Below are 16,786 nucleotides of genomic sequence, written 5' to 3' on the forward strand. Positions count from 1 at the left end.
CAGTTCTCATACATATTAGTGAGGAGATCTTTCCTTCCTGATAATCAGAAATGGACATTTTAAGGTTATGTATGAAATTCACGCATTTTCCCCCTTCAAATATTGCTCGTGAACTGCCACAATTCTTCCTACTGTTTCCAGGGAAGAAATTATTCTAAAACGAACAGAGATGTCCAGAATGGATTATTCCATACCCTCAGTGGATTATTTTCATCAGGTCACTCAGTTAGGAAGATATTCTTGCTCTACTTAATTAGGTATCACTCAACATATTGAGAGCTCTGGATCCTAGACTATGGTGTTTGTTCACCCTAGCTTTGCTCATTCACTTTCTCTGCTGTGATAGATTGTGGGACTGTGCCATGGGATGATTATGGAAATAACTGCTCTCAGAGCCCAGCTCGCTGACTTAGAGGAAGAAAATCTTGGTCTCAAAGAGAAGATTAGAAAAGAAGTACGGGATGAATATGAATCATTAGTGCGGAACCTATTTGTGACTTGTGTCCATCTAAAAGTAGGTACAGAATAAGAGGGGGTACTCAATCGGTCTTTTTTGTGCTTCTGTATAATTTGCCAACAAGTATAGCACTCAAAGGAATAAATTGCTGCAGTGTGCCAGGTGGATGAATGGGTGAATCATTTATATCCTGCTGCTAGAAGCATCTTGTAAAAATGTCTGGTAGAAAAACAGCGTACCTTTTCCAAGAGAGGAGGCGTATTCTTGATGGAACAGGTACCACATTAGAGAGAGTGATGGAAGCTCTTTTCAGTTACAGTGGAGGGAACTTTTTGGATTATAATACTTCAGTTTGTAATATTCTGCATTATTTTTCTTGGAAACTTTACATCCACTGCGAAACTGTATGGCTCACTCTAACAATGCCTTTGTTTTCAAGCAGTCCACTGATTTCTTTGGGGTGACATGTGTCATTACTTACAAAAACAAGGTACCCCAATCTAGCCTGTAAAAACTGACCTGATTGTGACTGTGTGTATTATAGAGCAACCACCTGCATAAGATCCCCAGGGTTTTGATTGATGGTTCACAAGCCCATTAGTGTGTGTGGCCAGGGAAACAGTGACTTGAGGAATATTGTGATTTGTTTTGCAATCCTGAGGGTGAGTCCAGTTTTCACCAGAAAGCTTATTTTTCACCATGGGGCTGCTACTTCCATTAAATACCTACATCCCAGGACTGTCAATAGGTTGCCTGCAAATGATACAATAAAATTCCACTTTTTGTAGAGCCTGAATGCAAGAAGACTATTGCTCTGTCTTCTTGATACATTGATTCTAGGAAAATAATTATGAAGAAAGACCATCTGGTTGTAGTTGAGAGACTTCTGAAATCTTCTGAATGTTGCTTTCCCATATGTGCACACTTCATCTCTTTTGGGTTGTTTGTAATTGCAGGGAAATTTGGATGTCTATCGCCTTAGCATTGAGCAACGAGTGTTTGAAATCATCAGTGAAGTGAGAAGAGAAGGCGTTGACAATATGATTGATCTGAAGAAAAAGTTTGGCTCCACTAAAAATAATGGTGACTTGAAAGAACATTTGTCTAAAGTAAGGAAATACATATATGTGTCAGTAAAGGAACCCAAGGATATCATCCTGGTTAAGCTTGCTGAAGATGGCTTAAGTTATTGCATTCTATCTGGGACATCGGTAGGGTGAAGAGCATGGGGGCAGTCCATTTCTAGACTCTGTTAATGGCTACTGATTTGTCAGGCTCTCATAATTCAGTCATTTTTGCCTGTGTTTTTATGCTCCAAGTGAAGAAAAATTTGGGCCAAACCCAGCACTTAGACCCTGAATAACTACATGTATTTGAACTGAATTTGGTTCTAAATTTGGGAACTCTTTCAGCCTGTTCTGAGGGAAACTAACACCATGCTTTCTACATAGGTGAACATCAGAGGGTTGAACCTGGATCTGAACTATAAATGTGAACTCACATTCATGTCAGAATTGTCATATGTACTCAATGTCTCTCTTTGGGGTATGGGAAAGAGAATGTGATGTTTCAGTGACCCTGATAAATGTGTTGATGGGAGTTTCATCTTCTTCTTGTGCAAGCTGGTCACATAAAAGAATGGGGACAGAATCCTTTTTTTCTGCTTGGGGTTACTTGGAATAAAAAATATATTGTTTTATGTTTTGAAAAGGTGCCCCCAAAACTGATGTTCTGGGAGTTATAAACTAAAAGTAAACTAAACTTCCAAATCAATTCCTTTTATAGTCAAACATATTCCTCCTCAGCAAGGTTCAGTCTGTACCGAAATGATGGTAGTCAGTCAGTGAATACAAATGAGATCAAATGGATAACAGCTAAATACTTCTGTTTAAAGCAAATATGCTTGCAGACCTCTCAAGCAGAGAAGCTTGTGAAGCAGGTTATAACTGTAATGCCAACAGAGTGAGAAGGGCTTTCAACACCCGCAATGAACCTGGGGGTAGGACACCCAGAAGTAAACGAGGAACCAGTGGAAATGGAAGAGATCCATGTGTGAGAAGGCTGCAGGGAGACTTCCACATCCCCACTTGGAAAGGACAGTGTGCAGAGACAGTGAACAAGGAGAGTGGGGAGCTGATGCATAGTCAAAGGGCTGTGATTTGAGCAGCATCATGGGAACTTGGTGGGCTGGTGCACACTATGGTCATGGGTTGTTACAGGGTGTTTAAGAAGGCTCAGCAGGGAAGAAGAGGAGTGAGCATTGCATTCTGTATAAGGAGTTCATTCCCTGCACAAAGCTCGTGTATGAGTGTGGAGACATACTCCTGAAAGCCTATGAGTCAAGGTCAGAGGAGGGAGGAACACTAGTGATGATTAATGACTGTGGTGGGGAATCTGTTACAGACTGCCCGGTCAAGAGAATAAATTTGATGGGCCTGTCTATAGAGGGCTAAGAAAATTTGTTTTGACTTGAGGCCTTGGTGTTCATGGATGTTTTATCCATCTGAAAATCTACTGGAAGGGGAACACAGCATTGTGAAAGCCTAGGCAGTTTCTAGACAGCATTAGTGATAATAGTCTAAAAGCAAATGCTAGAGGAGCCAATCACAGTAAATCCCTATTTCTGCTGCTCACAGACATGGAGAAACTGGTGGTGAGCATCATCTGAGGCTGCAGTGACTATGAAATGATTTCAGGATCAGGAGAAAGGTTGCAAAATTATGCTGCAGAGCTAGAACTTGGGACTTCAGGAGACTAGACTGTGACTTTAGGGAATTGCTAAGAAGAATCCCTGGGAAACTGCCAAGAGGGGAAAAGTGCAGGAAAGCTGATTGATTTTTAAGGAAAACTTAAAGAGATTTGAAGACCAACCACCCTGTTATGCATGAAGACTAAGGAGTTTAGCAGAACCTTGGCCTTGCTTGCCTTAGCAAGGAGCTTCTTAAAGGACTAAAATATAAAAAGGAAGATTGCAAGTAGTGGAAACACAGACAGGCAACAAAAGTAGAGTATCAGAGTTCAGACCCATAGTGATGAAGTTAGGAAGGCCAAAACTCAGCTGCAGATAAAACTAATACAGGACACAAAAGGGTAAGAAGGTGAGTGGACACTGAATGGTAGAGCTTCTGTGCAGAGACACCTCTGACAGGAGGACCAGGACCTCCGGTAGTCCTCTGTAACCTCTGTAACAGTTTCCAGGAGGAAGTCTGCTAGTTTTGAATAAAGAAGAAGAAAACCTGATAACTATACTTTTCGTGAATCCACTAATTTTGTTCTTATTAAGGACACTGTAATTAAAGTGAACCAAGTTACTGAATATGGTATGAACCAGAATCCCCATTTGGCATAAGTGTTTATCACCATTAACAGTGCTTCATTTCGGAGGGGTTTAGCTGCTTGCTGTTTTGGATTAAATTTCTTCCATTTTTTTCCCAGTTTCTGGGCAATGTTCACATTTCCTGTTTCCCTGGAGACACAGTAATAGAAATTTATTGCCAAAGGCTGCACTGTTTCAAACTGCAAAGTTTGAGCATTTGAAAACTAAAATGAAATACAAATAGTTGCATGCTTTTACGGTTATATTTACTTCCAAACCACACGTTTCTTCCTGGGAAAAGTAATCTTTGTGGGTCTACTTTTACTAACATCTTCTTTAGCAGGAGGAGCTGCAGCTCTTGCGGGATGAAAATATCAGGCTAAGCAAGCTGGTGTGTAAGCTAAAAGCTCTGAACTGTTGGAAGCAAACCACTCAGAAGGCACAGCTCTCTGCAAAGCTTAGAGATGCTGAGAAGGTGATATTTCCTTACCATTTAATCTGCTATTAGTGTCTAATTTTCTGCAAAACTATTGGTCAGATTGGGCAGGCTCACTGTTATTCAGTGAGCCTATAGGAGCTCATTGTAACTGCAGATTTTAGGTAAAAATTCTAAACTTTCCCTCCCTGTATGTTATGGTTGTAATGGTGGCCTTCAAACGTGAAGAGCTTGAAACAAATCCCTGATGCTTGTTTGAAGCAAGAGTTTAGGAAGTACAAGTAGCTATAGTATTTCTAATTCTGCTCTTGAGTCAGTCTTATGACATTGTATCAAAATCACCTGTTTCACAACTGACCAAAACATATGAAAGAGAAGACAAGCAGACACAAAGTAAAAATGAACTAGATTGCTGGTTTGGGAGGTGTCTGAGGTTTTTTTGGTTTGTTTGTTGGGTTGTTTTTGGTTTTTTTTTTTTAAATTGGCATCTGCTTAAACAAAGCAGAACACAGCATGAGGTTTATAAATTTAATTACAGAAATACAAGATGAAGCACAAAAATGACTAAATTAAACTAAAGTGAAGATGGATGGAAAGAAAAGTGCCTCACTGCTTTAAATGAGGCTGATTAGAATGGAACAAACAGGTTATTGATTGTTGCATAGGTTAATTAGCTGCACATGTCAAGCAAAGGAAAAGCAGAATGGATCATATTTGCTAACTTTAAAAGACTGAAACCAAAATTATTTTTGTGTGCTTATTAATTTTAAACCCAAATAAAACTGGATGTGCATACACTTAGTTCAGTTATATCAGGGAGATGCTAAATCATTAGAATATTTTATTAAACAGATCAGTCAGAGATGAATTGAATTATTGCAAATTTGTGGATTTAAATAAGAAATAAAAGCTAGCTTCATAGGATTTAAAAGAAAAGTCTGAAACTGAGAAAAATAAATGGGAAAATTTGGCTTTTTAAAGTTAGAAACTAGCTTATATTGCTAAGACAAAGCTTTCATGTGTCTGACTTTGGAATGACCCTGAAGATCTAAGAACTTGTATGTCACTGTCCTCTGCTCCAAGTGCAGAGGATCCTGGACCTTGCTTTTCCCAGTTTAAATGGCTGGGAAAGGAGAGAGGGCTGCTAAATATGTGCCTGACATAGCAACATGTATATACATACACGTTCGTGTTTAAAACAAACAAAAATACCCTGCCCAGAAGGAAAAAAACTTCAGCATGCACATTTTTACTTTAGAGATAATGAAGGAATAAATAGATTAGTAGATTGACAGGTCTTTCTAATGCATAAGAAAGACCAAATTTTGTATTGCCTGAACTTGCTTGCACACAAGAACCTCAATGGTTGGCATGTGAATATAACTGAAGATGTGCACTTTTACCCATACAAAAGATTATGTTTTCCCCTTTAGAGAGCTCCACTTGTCCATCCTGTTCCCCGCTTTGCCTTAAAAAATGTTCCAGCCTTTATTAGAAAATAGATACGATTAAATCCCACTTTACTAAAGATCTCTGCGAGATTTACCTTTGAAGAAACCCACTGCTATATAAAAGAGAGAAAATTGCTACTCTCATCATTGTTTCTGTTATGTACTTTCTGTTCACAGGAAGCTCTTCAAAACAAAAAAGAGTGTCTGAATGCTAAAATGATGGCAGAACAAGAGGTGACTTCATTGCAGGGGCAGCTCCTGTCTGTAAGAAAAGCTCTTGCAAAATCTCAAGCAGACAATGACAAGCTAAAGAAACAGCTACATAAGCAGGTATCTGAATTCAACAGGTCCTGATTCATCAGCTCAACAAGCTGAATTCTCCCCTCCATCTCACTTCCTTTATTATTCTACAAGAGAAATGGATTTTAAACTAACTGCATAATACAGTTACGGAAGCTGGATGTGTATTTAACGGCATTAAAACAATGCATTTTCACCATTGCAGGTAGAGAGAACTAGGGAAAAAATGTATCTTGTATAAAATTTGAGTCATGTACCAAACTGACAGCTACAGGCACTACATTTATATATGCCATCAACAGTGCTGGATGTATGTTCTAGTAGAGAAAAAGATTCTATTAATATTTTATTCCACAGATAAAAAAGAATTAAATTACAGATATTGAGGTTATTAGTCTTCCACTCAAACATTAAATTTCAAGGAAACATTCAGGGATGTTGTCATTAAATCCAGAACAAATTCATTACATGTTTTTTTTTCCATCTGAACACATTCATGGATTTATCAGTGCCACAGCAAGCTGCCTTTCAGTACACATGGCTACACATGCTGAAACAACCCATTTCTCAAAGTGAAAACCCTTCACTTGCAATATACTTAATGCCAAGCAGCATTACGGTATGGAAAATGAGTCTTGTCAAACCAACCTCATTTCATTCTGCTGATAAGATTACAAGTTAGATACATAAACATAATGCTAGAGATTTAATACATATTTGGAAGGGCCTTGTAATGCTTGGGTTAGCAGGACATAACTTTTGTATTTTAAATTTTAGTATTACACAATATCAATAAAATGCTAAATGGATTGAGAACTAGATTTTTTGACATATAAAAATGTGTTATTTTCATTAAATGAAGATTGTTTCTGATGGATTTTTACAGGCGTTGGTAGCAGAACTATCAGTATTCAACATTTTTGTCAGTAGCTTGGAAATAAATGTAAAATTACAGATTATAACATCTACCAATGACATATTTGAGGATGAATGTTAGTGAATTTGATAAGGCACGTTTAGTGAATAATGATGTGGCCAGAGCAGGAGTACAGAATCATACAGATAGCTTGGTAACTAGGTTATCCCTTTAAGAAGTATTTCGGTGCCTGAGTAGATGAAGAACAAGACAAAGCAGAACTTGTATAGACCAGGGTGACAGCATCCCTGGACAGGACAGGGATTGTAACAGACAGATGACTGGCCATGTAGTGTGGTACTGGAAAGGATGGATGTTGCAATCTTTTCGTTTATAATAAGGATAATAGTGCAGATATATTAAAAATGAGTTTGTAGCTCTGAAATACTGCAGCTGGTTCCAGAATGTAGTAAAACAAGATGAAGAAAAATTGAGAGAGTGCAGAGAAGAGTAACAAAAATTATCTGAGGGCTGCAGGAAATGCTTTCCAGCAGAGGACTCTTAAAAGGCTCCATCTGTTTATCCTATCTGAAAGAAGAGTGACTTGTTAACAGATATTTTTATTGGGAGAGAACAGGAGATATTAAAGGGTTCTTAGGGAAAGATATAACAAGAGGTGGTGCCTAGAAGTTGAGGCCAGACAAACTGAAAATGGGAAATTAGAAAAAACATTTTCAAAACGAGATTAACTGTGGAAATGACAATATGTCTAACTGGGTATCTTCAAGTCAAGACCAGATGCCTTTCTGGGAAACATGGTTTAGCCAAACCAGCTTGCTCATTCCAGTACAAGGGTAACTAAGGTAAATTTAAAACTAAGGTGAGATTAAAAAGTCACATCTGGTGACCCAATTGCTCCATTCTGAGCTTTATCAGTCTATGAAACTCCAATCTTAGAAAGGCTTAGAGAGCTCCCCAATGAAAAATGTTTGGACTGTGACTGCTTTTAGCTCTTTGTGTTCAGATTTTTCACCAGAGCAGAGTTGCCTTTGGCTGGTAAGTGGGTTTTCTTCACTGATGTCAGTTTACTTCCAAAACACCCACTGCATCTACCACCTTTCTAACAGCTGCTTTTGTTGTTGTGTGATGATGGTGTTTACAGAGAGCAGACTCCATTCCACAACCCTTGGCTGTACAGGAGGGCTTGACCTGATATAGGTGGCTTGTAATACCATTGCATTCAACTGTAGTACAGATTTTAAAATGTAGCCATACCTACTGGCTGTCTCTACAAACTGTGTATAAACAGCAATGTTTGAAAAAGCTGTGCTCATTTCCCCCCTCTCTTTCCTTGTTTATACGTTGTTTTAAAAACAAGTTCCACATGCAGACCAGAGGCTGCTTGCAGAAAGCAAATTACAGCAGACTGAGGAAATTGGAAGCAACTGCCTTCTTGTTTATTTGCAATTGAATGAGTGCTACACATGAATGTTGTTTTGAGGCTTCTCTCTCTATCAAGCAATGATGTAAATACAGCATTCTGTTCCCCCCCCTTACCCTTCCCTTGCACTCCCTGTTCCCACAACCCAGATTTTATTTCAGGTTTAGGTCTGACTGTGGTCCTTTCATAACGCCACAGGATAATTCAGATTTGTTTACCAATGTCTCATTATCTTCAGTACCAAGCCATGTGGGACTGGGTCTCTCCTCATTCAGCTCAGCTGGGCATGACATCTGAGGACTGGTCATCAGGGTTTAAAAGGAAATCTAAAAAGGTGTGTATGGGAACTGGGGCGAAGTAATCTAAGTTTGAAACTTTAATGATTGCATGTTATAGAAACAAATGCTGTTGGAAGTAGTACAGAGGAAGACACAAGAAGCCAAGAAAAGACAAGTACTTACTGTGACAAAAGCTGAAAACATTGAGAAGATGCTTGAAAAGATGGCAGAAAAAGAGCAAAGAGTGAAATGCCTAACCAGTGAAGCTGAAAAATCTCCTAAAACATGCCATCTTCAACAAAAAGAAGTCAAAAAAGAAATGCAGCAGGTAAATTCATAATACAGATTTGAAAAATAAAACCAGTAGTGTTTGTGGAAAGATGTGTCAAGTTTTAACACTGTCTGACCACACGTGAGTGTATCCCTTTGAGTGTCTGAACTTCAGAGCTTCACCGTAGCCAGCCCTCCAAGCGCTGTGGATGAGGGTCTTGCATGAGCCTTGGGACTGTGCTGGGCTCTGCCTGCTGGGTGCTTAGAGTTATGTTCTACCTATTGGTGGCATCTCGGGGCCTTCTTGTTGAGCCTCATTCAGTATCTTTGCTCTAAAGAGTATTATTCTCCTTATCTTAAACTGCCTAAGAGTTTGTGTAAGGTGCAGTGGGAACAAGTGTGTGGTGCTAGATAGAACACACTTGCCCCCCCTGGGGGGATTGGAGGGGTGCCAGAGCAGCAAGAGGCTGGGCTCAGTGGCTCCGGAGGCTTCGGCCAGCTGTGCATCCCCTGTTGGGATATCCCCCAGAAGTGTGCCCCAGGCCTCTGCTGTAACCCCTGTCCTTGTCACCAGACTTAACAGGGAGCTTTGGAGATTCACTCAGGCTCTGCTGCCCTGCTGGGTCCACGTTCATGGGTCTGTAGTGCCTGTTGCTTTCCTGGCCTTCCCTATGACTCTTCCCCAGCAGGGCTTTGACACCATTGCTGTCAAGCTGACAAACTGCTGTCATTTTGCTTTATCTACTGCGCATTTCACATAAACCCTCTGCCCTTACCTCTGTTTCATATTCATTACACCACTTCCCCAAATTCTGGGCTACTACATAAACATATTAGGAAGAGAACTGCTTTAATTCAGTCTGGTCACAAAAATGGCATTAGTTTTCATTAAGCTGATGCACTAAGTTTAAATCTGTTGCTGCATTGCTAATAATTGATTTAGTGTAACTGAGTAACCAGACCCACTTCTAAGATTATCTCCCTCTAAAAGGGATGGTAGAGCTTTAACTACTTCATTTGAAAACTGATTTGGCCAAGTAAATACAATCTCTGTGTTTAGCACAGCTGGTAGAGTGAGCTCTTGGCTGTGAGATGTGCAGTGCTTCTTTTGTAGTGTAGCCTGCAGAACAAAATACTGTTTGGCAACCACTTCATTAGACTTAAAGTAGATGAATCCATCTACTAACTGACAGATTTGCTGCCACTGAAGTCTCCTTGCCCTTACTTTCTTGGTCTAGAGAGAAAAAAAGCTTTGTAAGTGTATCTGAATGCCTCTTCTGTAAACCAAGCAAAGTATATTCTGTCTTCAATCTTTTAAAGCATCAAGGTGAAATCACGGCTTGTTTGTTTTCCAGAGTCAGGATGACAAATGCCATTCTGATGGGATTAATTTCTCAGGCTGCTGGCATGTTTTCTAACTAAAATCTTGAGAGACTTTTACACCACCAAAGAAGTTGGTGTAGGCAAGACCACTGATTTAATTGGTGACTGTCTTAATGGGGCTCTGAGTTGTTTTGCTGTGTTTACAAAATAACCCTTCAAGAGATCAGAGATGTCAACAGATGGATCAGCCCTTGAGGACAGCAGAAGGGAAAATGGCAACTGCAGTGTGCGGGCTTTTATTGCCACACAACAGTCACAGCTGCAGCTAGCACCTACGTGGTCATTAACACAAACTCTATATTTAAATTTAGCAAATTACAGAATCTGTGGGATAGATGAGGGAACAGTTGCTGGTTTTTACCTCTGCCCTGAATGGAGATAGGGTCTTGTCTAATTAGGGATACATGCGGAGAACAGTGAGAAAAGGCCTCTGCATTCTTTTTATCTTCCTCAGACAATGCCTGAAATGTAGAATCCCATTAAACAATAATGAGGATGTCATTTTGCACTATTTGTGCTGTATTTTGCCTTCAGAGGGATTATGGATATGGGTATGGATGTTTAGCAAAGATGTAATTACGGATTATTTCAACCAGCAAGAAGTGACAGCCTCTCATTCACAAGAGTGCACAGGGCAGCATCTTTTTTTTTAAATCTAGGCCCCTGCTTTGAGGCAGAGCTGTCAGATGATGAAATTTTGTTGCTGCCATTAATCCTTTTACCACCTTTTAGATCAGAAGCCAGTTAAGCCAAGACTGCAGTTTAAAATGGGAGGCCTTCCAGGAGACTGATGAACTGCAGTCTCAAGTTTATGACCTGGAAGCTGCAGTTTCCCAGAGGAATGCAACTGCAGGTAAAGACAGGTTGTGTGTTGTAACCCGCTTTCTTGGGCAAGTGTCTTATGAGTTATGTGGCCATGTCTCTCAATCTCTCCTTAACCTTTGAAGCAATAGGCAACCTAAGACAAATATGAAAGAGAAGACATTCTCTGTAATGAAAGCATTTAGGTAAAGGAGAAAGACTTAAAACAATCTTGAGGAAAAGTCAGACAACTCAAAAGTCTTATGCCTTCTTACACCCCAGCTGCTCAAGGAGCACAAGCAACACCGACTCCCAAGTTAATAACTTTAAACCATAACTTGTGTTGTCTTTCTGCTTTGTAGGGCTATCATGGGAAATATGAGGGGAGCTGCATCTAGGGAAGGAAGCAATTAGGAAACAATGGATCCCAAGTGGTAGGAAATCAGGCTTCATTATGGCTGTGGCCTTGGAACAGCTTACTTGCAAATTATGTAGGGCAGCCCAACAAGACTGTACCCTTGTAATTTGGATACATGCCTATGATTGCAGGTATCTTCAGAGGATCTCATAACAACAGCGAGAGCTTTCTAGCCTTTAACTGAATTAACCCAGAACTTAAACCTTTAACAAAAATATTTCTTCTCAGATGTTTGTTAGGTAACTTTTTAAACATAATGCTTACGTGATTCATGTAGCTTAAAAGCTTAATTAGGGACTTCTAGTCCTACCTGCCTGAAGTTGCTGCTTTTCTCTGTGGTATCAAAATCCTACTGTCAGCCTGACAAACACATGCAGAAAAATTGATGGGTCATACCTAAATTCCTAGTAAATTTAGTAAACAGGAAAAAAACTCCAATGATCTTTCAAGGTGCATTTCTATGCCATGAAGAATATAAAGTACTTAATTATAGTTTCCTTCTGCAGGAAAATGTTATTTATTCCTGCCAAAGAAAAATGAGAAATGATCATTAGCACACTGCTGAAGACAAGACATGAACCAAACATGGGGGAATAAAGAACAGGGAGGTAGCTTTAATTAAGCACTTGGCTTCTCAAGTACCAATCAAGTTAGGGGGGAAAAGTTGGTACAAAACTTGTAAGTCACATTGATGCTACTGAGCACAAAGAAAGCAGCTGTGACAGAAAGGAGATGAATTTCTTTTCCTGCAGAGAGCTACCATTGTTAAACATGATGCAGAGCTGGAAAAATTGGCGGAGAGGCCTGTATTTCTCTATACTCAACAAGGAAGTTCCATCAAACTATAGACACCTAGTCTGAAATGCGTTAAAACTCTACAGTGTATTGTAGCTACTTTTTTACTTGTGATTCTTTTACTCCTGTGTCTGTAATAGTAGATGGATGTTGTAAGGTTTGGTGGTATTTCTTTTTTCCTTTCAAAAAGGTAGAAGGAAGAATGCAGAGCTGTGGTCCCATAGTACAAGCAGTATAAGAAGTTATTTTCCAGGTAATAAGTCAAAATGAAATAGCTATCATTTTTAATGCATTAATACTAGTACTTTCATAAGGCAATCCAGACTTGCATTATATAAAGATTTGTCTTTTCTATTAATCTGAGTTGCACTCTGTCACTAACCTGACTTCAGACCTATAGTGTTTGGCCAGACCTATTTGTACAGGGGTGGCAACCGTTGCTTGCAATAGCCCCGTTTTCACTGTAAAGGCAAAGGTATTTTTCAAACGGGTCATATCAACTCCAGTAACTGCCCACATAGATTAAGACTTCAGCCAGTTTGTAAAACTCATCGATTAGCAGTCTGAGCCATGTTCTCTAGCTTTTTCCCCACTCCTCTTTTCTTTTATCTTCACATCTTCCTTTTTCTTCCCTCTCAAATGGACTGAGGCATGGCCTGTTTCAGTAATGTAAAACAGTTGCTGCTCTTCTTTCTGGGTTCATGTGAGGCTTGTGTAGTCGGTCCTCTCAAGCCCCTGCTCCAGGATGCATGGACATGGAATGCAGTCTGACCAGACGGGGTAGTTGTGCACTCTGGGCAGCTGCCAGCTGCTCTCCTGCTGCTTCAGCAGACAGCCAGGGTCCCTTGGACACGCACCCTGAAATAATGCCAGAAACAGCTAACCAACATGGTCTGAAAGATCTTGGATCATATCTGAGAAGGAGGAGGAACACTGTCTCAACTAACAAGTGCTGGATTACAACTACATAGCAAAAATTCCTTTTTACCTAAAGTTAGTGGGAAAAGTTACCACAGAGTTAAGAACCGGTTTAGCAACACCACATTGTCCATAGATACAAATCAGGGTTAAATCACATTATGGCTGATAGCAAGCATAACATCTGATTCAGTGGGGAGGTTTTTTTTTTTAGCTGCTGAAGGGTTGGCATTAAGCAGCTCCATCTCTGCTTTTCAGAAATCTACAAAGATGAAGACTGGAATTCACTAGGGAATTTAGTGTCACTGTGAACAGATCGTTAACACCCACCCACAACTTTTAATCTTGGCTTTCAACACAGGACCGGGAAAGACAGAGCTGGGGGGAAAATAGTCACATACAATGAAGCAGACTTGGGGCAGCAAGAATTTTCTGCTTCACTGAGATGTCTCCTGCTGGACAAATGAATGCTGATATAGTCATTACGATGAATGAAAAGGGTATGGGGCGAGCTGCAAAAATTGCAGATAGTTGCAAATAGTTTTTGCGAAAAGTTGCAACTATCCGCAAATAGTTTTTGTTCCACTTTGTGTCAAGATAAGATCATCCATGAAGCACTTTTTCCAGACTAAGCAATCTATTATTCTATCAGGACTATGCTGAGTGTTCACAACTTGGTTTGGGTGGTTGGTTGTTTTTTTTGTTTTTTTATTTTTCACCCTAACATTCTGCTTAGAGGTCAGAAACAACAGCTTTTGCATTTACTTGAGTTCTGCTTTAACTGTGTTGTTGGTAACACTCCAGGTTCTGCAGCTCAGGTCCAGGGTAACAAGCTTTCAGCATCTACTCAGCACAGGAATTACCAGCAGCATCTTTTGAATTTTGACCCAAGAAGCAGAAATGAAACAGGAGGAAATACTCAACGACCAAAGACAGTAAGTAATGGTGGCAGAAATAAGCTGACAGGGTTGCAAAATGAGTAACTTTGCTAGTTTGCAGGCTGTGATTCATATATATACACAGGCAGGTTTCATCTGGGCAGTAAGTCAAATCCCTTTGAAGATTTATCTTTAAGAGCAAAGTGACCAGTATGTATGGCTAACAAACAGGAAAAAAAAGTTCCAAAAATTAAGAGGATGGGAGGGAAGTAGTTTGTTAACAATGGTCCAGAGAAGATTTTTTTTTTAGTACCATACCATGGTTGGTGACTCTTTATATGTTACTTATGCTTTCAGGTGCCTAGCACATGGAAGGAGACAATGGCAGATAGGCTATTAACCACACCTAAATGAAAAGTCTCTTCCTACTGTCTTCAAGCAGCTGCAGAAACAAAGGCTGGTCCAAAAGTAAACCTAAATGTATTTTTAATCAGTCCAGAGTATTTTAGAAAATGCCACCAAACTGGCAACTTTGAAGTATGAGAAGAACAATTTATATACAAATCAAAGAGAGGCAGTGATACTCCAGTGCTGAGATATGTACTTCAACATACTTGGCTGCAGCATGCAACACCAGCTCTGGTCAGTTAACCTGCTCATCCATTTTAGGTACTGGGTGATGCAGATCCTCCTTCTGAGCAAGAGCAGCACTGTCCTCCCTTCAGACAATGCAGAACGATATGGAAAGGCGAGGATATCAGTCAAAACTAAAAGGCTTCCTTTTATTGTGGTAACCTTGGAACATAGTGGTGCAATGTATAGCTAACTTCTTAGAGCAAAAGCATGGGTCTGGTGTTTGGCATTGGTTTTTTTAATTGTTTTTTAACTGCTTTTCTATTGCAACCCCTGACCACCCCCTCCTGCCCAATGAAATGCTCTCACCCCCAGAGGTTGCTGCCCTGTACACTGAATCTGTCATGACTGTTTAAAGATGACTCATCAAAAGTGTCAGCATTTCCACCTTCCCTAGCAACTTCTCTGCCCTCCCCTTAGAAAGAGGAAGGGCAGCTCCTTGCACAATGCTACATTAACAGGAAAAAAAAAAGCATAAATTCATCTGCATTTCTGTTGCATGGAAAAAAGCTTGCTTTTAGAACCTAGCCAATAAAGTACTCAAAATTGTCTGTCAGAGATGTGTCAAATTGTATTGCAACTTTTGATAAGTTAGTATTCTAGCCTATTTGCCTTCTAGCATCATCCACATGCTTGTGATCAATGCTTGTGAACATGAATAATCGAACACCTCAGCACTCTTTTTATAACTAAGACCGAGAATTAAATTCAGGCAACCTTTAACAGCACAGCATTGCTGAGTAAAGGAACTCTTAACTTCTGTTAGAAACACTGCAGTATTTACAGAGGATTCCTAGAATAAGGCTGACATCCTTCACCAGTACTAAAACAAGCTTTATTTCATTCAAGCTTACTGCTACATCAAAACAAGTCACAGTATGCTCAAAATGCTGTGGAATTAGTTATCAAACAACATGAGTTCTTTCTAAGGTATGCCTTAAATGAATGACAAGGTGACTGATAACTATCCAAGGTCAGCTGTCACTAGAGAAGCCATCAAATGTGATTCCAGCACATTCCAGAAACCAGATGCCAATTTGGAAGTCAAATAATATCATCAGTATGAAGCACTTATGTGCCATTGCAGCAGTAAAAAAGGGCTGTCTCAGACTAATTATGCTTTTTGATAAAATACTTCAAGTATTACTCAATACTGCAAAATTCAAATATGATTTCTGAGTGAATGCTATACCTACAGAAGACTACAATCAAAGACCAGCAGTAACACAAGACTGGTACTGTAGGGATAAGAAGTTGCATGAACATAGGCTTTCAGTGCTGCATTGTAAGAAAAAACTATGACTGCATGCAGTAAATGGATGATTTTCTGGAAGACATAGCAATTTTAAGCACATCAGGAAGCTCTAGGTTTCCTCCATTTCCACACAGTCTTTCCAGAAAGGCTACTAAAGTTTTTGCTATTTCCCATAACATGAGCCTGAGTTACTTAGTACTACCTAGTGACACATTGTCACTTCATTCAGTACCCACAAAAGCATCGAGGTCATGATGGGAAACTACTGAGGTTACTTTGCTCAGAGCTAGTTTTCATTTCAATCAGTCTGCAACTACAGAATTGTGCACCCTCTGTTCTCTTGTTCAAGCATGCTGACAGTATTCCCCAGCAAATATCCTCTTCTTTCTCATGCAATCAGGAAAGAAATAGGGCTCAGAGCAGTATCTTGTTCACGAAGGTCAAAGATCTTTATGTGAAGAGATGCTACAATGTAGGGGTTATTAACAGCCTCCCTGAAACCACAGACTACAGTCCCTCTTCCAAATTACAGGCTGACAATCCAATATTATGAGTTTTGCTACTGGAAAGAGAAGCATTAAGCCTTACAGGTTGTTGCAAGTGGAACACTTAAATGCCTTGCTGTTCTTCAGCTTTAAGAAGAAAAGAGGGTTAAACTAACATGGAAAATGACCTGAGAATTTTTGGAGAGATTATTCTAAATCTGCATCAGTATTGTTGCACATACCAAACGCAAAGTTAATACTGTAATTAGGAGAACTCACTTAACTCTTCAAACTTTTCATTCTCCCTCTTTCCCTATGGAATTTCCAATCCCTACGGAAAACAGCTCTTGTCTCCAGAAAGTCAGACAGCCCCCCTCTGGGATTGCTCACATTAAAAGAAATTTTACAAATAAAA

At 39.7% G+C, this 16,786-nt stretch overlaps 1 protein-coding gene across 1 annotated transcript; it reads left to right on the top strand.

The window, feature by feature from the left end:
• The first annotated feature begins 373 nt into the window (after positions 1-373).
• LOC141954994 (coiled-coil domain-containing protein 162-like) lies at positions 374-13,999 on the top strand. Its single transcript, XM_074895070.1, has 6 exons — positions 374-514; positions 1,414-1,566; positions 4,114-4,248; positions 5,838-5,990; positions 8,654-8,863; positions 13,925-13,999. Exons 1-6 carry the CDS (start codon positions 374-376, stop codon positions 13,997-13,999), a joined length of 867 nt encoding a protein of 288 aa, XP_074751171.1.
• Positions 14,000-16,786: the final 2,787 nt, after the last annotated feature.

This window comes from Athene noctua, chromosome 1 (assembly GCF_965140245.1).
Source record: "Athene noctua chromosome 1, bAthNoc1.hap1.1, whole genome shotgun sequence".
Taxonomy (NCBI): domain Eukaryota; kingdom Metazoa; phylum Chordata; class Aves; order Strigiformes; family Strigidae; genus Athene; species Athene noctua.

Coding starts and splice junctions, on each gene's coding strand:
- LOC141954994 (XM_074895070.1), top strand. CDS start 374: ATGGAAATAACTGCTCTCAGAGCCCAGCTCGCTGACTTAGAGGAAGAA. Junction 4,249..5,837: donor AGCTTAGAGATGCTGAGAAG/GTGATATTTCCT, acceptor TTCTGTTCACAG/GAAGCTCTTCAAAACAAAAA. Junction 5,991..8,653: donor AGAAACAGCTACATAAGCAG/GTATCTGAATTC, acceptor TGCATGTTATAG/AAACAAATGCTGTTGGAAGT.